The following is a 4,435-nucleotide window of genomic DNA, read 5'->3' as shown; positions in this document are numbered from 1 at the left end:
TTCTTTGTGTCTGGCTTCTTTCCCTTAATGCACTGTTTGCAGCATTCCTCCGTGTTGGAGCATGTGTCAGTACTTCATTCTTCTTTTACTGGTAGGCAGTATTTTTACCCACTCTGTACAGTTGGGGAAACCGAGACACATAACTGTGAAGTGACTTTCTATGGTCGGATAGCCGTAAGAGATGGAGCTGGATTGCCAGTGCGGGTTTGCCGAGTGCCGACTCCCCAATTAACTCAGAGTCTGAGGGGATCATTCTGATAGCACTAATTGAACGTCTCCTGCGAGTCGGGCGCTGTGCTGAACGTCCTGTGAACTTGTCAGCACATGTGCACATGCACATAACAGCCAAACTTCAATTGGGGAGTCCTGGTGACTCTAACTAGGCAGTGATATTCTTGTTTTAATATCTTCCATTTGCCCACTTCTGGTTTCATTGACCCAGAAGTGAGCAAATGCCTCTAGAATCTCCCTAAGCAAATTACGCTAAAAATAACATTGTTCATTTCTGTAGGAGTTGAACGCCACTCCCATCTGCGAAACTTGGCAACATCTCTGAGGAGCTCTTGCTTCTGCCTGGACCCCCAGCATCATGGTTTCCCATTTCACCGGGTCTCTCAGGTAAGTGAAGAAACTTTTAAAAAGAAAACAAGACAGTAAGAAATTTGATATTTGCATTTTACTATATAGTTTCTTAAAGTAACTGGTCTTAAGGGTCTGCAGCTCACTAACATATTTGATATAATACATACATATGTGTAAGAGTTTGCTATTCAGAGGGGCCTCTGAGGCTGAGGGAGCCGTGGGCTGTGGTGAGAGATCCGGGAGGCTTGGGGTCCAAGCCAAGGTCTGCTCTTTTCTGGGAGACCTCCCCTAGGCCTCAAAAAAATGTTTTTGAACTAAAGATGGAGCCAGATCAGTGGTACTTACCACAGTTGTATAATAGAATTATCTGAAGAACTTTAAAAAATATTGTTCTCTCGTTGCAACCCCACAGATTTTGACCAAATCTGGTATTTTTAAAGGTGCCCTGTCTTACCCCTTCTGAACAAAAATGCCTGTGACTTTCATCTGCATTTTATAATTTAATCTTTATGTCAACCGTGTGTGGTACGTCTAGCAAGTACTCGTATCCTTATTTTGTAGATCGGAAAACCAGTGTTGCTCAGAGGGCTTAAATCCTAGTTTCCACCTTCCTTTATGCGCAGAGGCAGGATGAGGACTCCAAGCATTGGAACTGTATTCTATGTTATTGAGGTTTTTTTCCAAATGATTTTTTAAAAGCCAACAGATCCTTTTTAAAATTCTTCGCTCAAAATCCTGTGTAAAATCTCAATATGGAAAGTAGACAATGACAATAATATGAATCTACTTTCTAAGTTCAAATTTATAATATTTATTCATCATGAGACCAATGAATCTGTTTTGATAAACACCAGCATTTGAAATCAGGATCGATAGATGGTAGCTCATCCGTCTGCCTCAGCATCTGGTTTATTTTGCACTTGTTTCATCTGTGCAGCGTTAAGAAAACCCTAATCCGCACAGGCAAGTACTTGCAGTCGGTAACAATTCTGTGCTGAAGCTCATCTTGCAATCTTAGGATGCTCTTTAAATAAATTGATTGAGAACCTGGAATCAGGGAAACAAGAACTTTTTGTTTCAAAGTTGAATCATTAAGGATATCTTGTAGTCTTTTTTTTCATAACTATACATTAGCCCCAAATGCCTAGGACTTACAATAAAAAGTCAAATGGTCTATAATATGTTATTATGATGGTGCCACATGTGATTGCCCAACCAGGGCTGGATCATTTGCCAAGCAGATGCTCTTGGGCCCACGCCTGGCATTTAATTGAGTGTAGTGCATGTGTGTGAGCTTTAGTATGTAGTTGCTTGTATAATTTTACATGAGCAGACATGTGCAGGCCTGAAATCCTAACACCCAGAGAGAACTACAAACCTCTTCATCAGCGACATATTCACAAGCATGTCGGATACGGTCAGAAAAGGCAGGAAGAGCTTCATTCTGAAGTCTGTGTAATATCTAGCCATTAGCAGGGCAGCCTAAGTTAATGTCTGGTGGTCTTTTCAGGGTAGATATTTGGTATCTAATATAAATTAGCATGGCATGTTAAGAGTTAAAAGATATTACAAAATCTGCAAGATGCTGTATTAATAATTTGTGGAAGCTCCAAAACACTGCTGTAAAACCATAAGGTAGTGAGAAGTGCAGTTGGACCACTGGGTCACTTAAAGACCGCAGCATAGTTGAGCACTTGGACCCAATGGAGGATGAAGAACTGGAGGTCACAGATATTGAACTGGATCGAAAAGAACAAGTGGAGGATGAAAGGTAGGTTCGCCATATGGTAAGCAGGTATAAGTCTGGCTGTCATCAAAAAGGCCCCTAAAAGTACTTGCGGACCCTCAAAAATGTGGCCACCCAGTCTGCGCAGGAGTGGTATGTCTTGGGAGAAGTCCCTTTTGCAAAGCTTTTTCTCGATGTCCTGGAATTTTAATTGCTGCCGCTGCAAACAGTTAACCTACTGTAGTGACCTGAGCAGGACATGGCACGGAGGCCATCTCTCTTTGAGGAAGGCACACCAGGAAGCTGTGCATTGTTTCGGGGGCATTGCCCGCAGCTTAGAAGTTAGCAGGATGGGAGTAGCTGAAAGCTAGATGTGACCTTCCTTGCTACTCTCCTGGAGCTCTGGAAGCCTTGACAGGCCTCCAGCGTCGGGGTCCTGCTGCAGGGCTTGTTTGAAACAGGGCTGCTCAGCCAGACATTTCGCCAAGAATCCTGGTGTCAGGACTGGAGCAAATAGGTGTGAATTATGAAGCTGGGTGATTCTTTAGGAGATCTCAGCTGGAGATTTCCATCCAGCCCCTTCTTCATGAACCAGGTTCACTTTCATTATTTTACATCTCTGTTTCTGGAGCCATGTAAATATATTTTAAACAGAAAAAAAACAAAAGTAGGGTGCCTTTTGTTTAAATGCTTTTCAAAATGTTCTGAGGAAAAGGGTTATGGTTACTTTAAGAGTGAGAGGTCTTTAACAAGATTGGTAGATGAGAAACACACACACACATGCATTTAAGGGATTTTAAATATTTATCAAAGCAACGAAATACATAAAGATCAATTGGAAAAGCTGCAAGATTTCTCCACCTATAGAGAAAACAGGTTAAAAGTAGAAGTTAGCTGCCAAGAAGTCCCTGAGAGGAGAAAACATTTAAGGGGATTCACAATTCTGAGACGCAGAGATTTTGTTTAAAAATCCCTCCCTAATTTTTGCCAAGCCACAGAGAAGCAGAAAGCCAGCTTCCCCCTCATTGAAAGAGACAGAGGAGCTGCGGGTATTAACATAATAAGAGTTTCTGTGCCTTGCTCAGAGTATGTTGTAATAAAAAGAATCACAGTTAAACCCAATAGCAGAAGAGGCGCTAAGATTTTAACTCTTGACGGATCTGGTTAACGGATTATCATTGAATCTCGGACAAGCTCTGGATGCCGTGAAAAATTCAGGGCAATTAAAATCCATTTGGACCAAAGGGTAGGCCAAGGCTAGATGAAGAAATGTTTGTCGTCTGTTACAAATTAGAGAGGAAATGGCACTAAATGATACAGAAGTGTTTTTATTTCTTAAAGATTTGATCTAAATTGTGCACCTCTTTGTTTACGCACGGTTAGATCTATATTTGTTTGTTCAGTGGTTGATGGAAAGGAAACACAATTTTCTCCCTAGAAGCCGTGCAACAGTAAATGATGACGGCCTCCTACCGTGGCCAGCCGACAGTCCCCGGGAGCTGCTGCCTGGTCAGGTGCTCTTCCTTCACCTCTAGGGGTGCTTTAGGAGAGTGGACACATTTTATGTTTCAAAAAACGTAGAAGAAAACTAAACTATTAAATGCCAAACAAGTGGCTAAATTGGCAGGAGAGAAAATTGATTTGGTGATTTTTATTTTGAACAGTAGTTTTTGAAGAAACGCAGATATAATTAGAGCGATTACACAGTGAGATGGTGATTTTTGTAGATCTTATGAAGGAGCGTTCTGGATCATTTTAAGGTTTTTGCAGGTTGATGGCCCTAGGTCAAATGTCTGGTTTTAGTCTTCTGAAACAAAGTTTTTCTATTCTTTGATATATACTTCAGGAAAGTGTTACGGCTTTAATGCCTGTCAGCCTACTCCACTTAGAAATACAACCAAAAGGGATTGAGGAAATGAGAAAGAGAAAGGTGGCTGTTCTTGGGTCAATTGAAAAAGAGCCCGAATCCAGAAAGGAAGAAAGAAGTGGGTTAAGAAAATGTGTTTGTTTGTATGAGAAAGAGAATGCCCCAGGTAGGTGTATTTAAATTATGATTGATTAGTGAAAACGTAAATTCCCCTCAGGGGTAAAGAAATATGTGATAATTGGGAAGGGTTATGGAGTCAA

The 4,435-nt window shown here is 41.3% G+C and overlaps 1 protein-coding gene across 1 annotated transcript in view; it reads left to right on the top strand.

Annotated features, from left to right (window-relative positions):
- Nucleotides 1–511: 511 nt before the first annotated feature.
- THSD4 (thrombospondin, type I, domain containing 4) overlaps nt 512–4,435 on the top strand; it is a 655,655-nt gene continuing 651,731 nt past the window's right edge. Inside the window, exon 1 of the mRNA XM_012640568.1 lies at nt 512–618. Coding sequence (XP_012496022.1) covers nt 590–618 — 29 coding nt within the window. The 5' untranslated portion in view covers nt 512–589. The remainder of the gene's footprint in view (nt 619–4,435) is intronic.

This window comes from Propithecus coquereli, unplaced genomic scaffold (assembly GCF_000956105.1).
Source record: "Propithecus coquereli isolate 6110/MARCELLA unplaced genomic scaffold, Pcoq_1.0 Scaffold155, whole genome shotgun sequence".
NCBI classification, from domain to species: domain Eukaryota; kingdom Metazoa; phylum Chordata; class Mammalia; order Primates; family Indriidae; genus Propithecus; species Propithecus coquereli.
The sequence above is the reverse complement of the archived record's forward strand: the minus strand, read 5'-3'. Positions and strand labels throughout refer to the sequence as shown.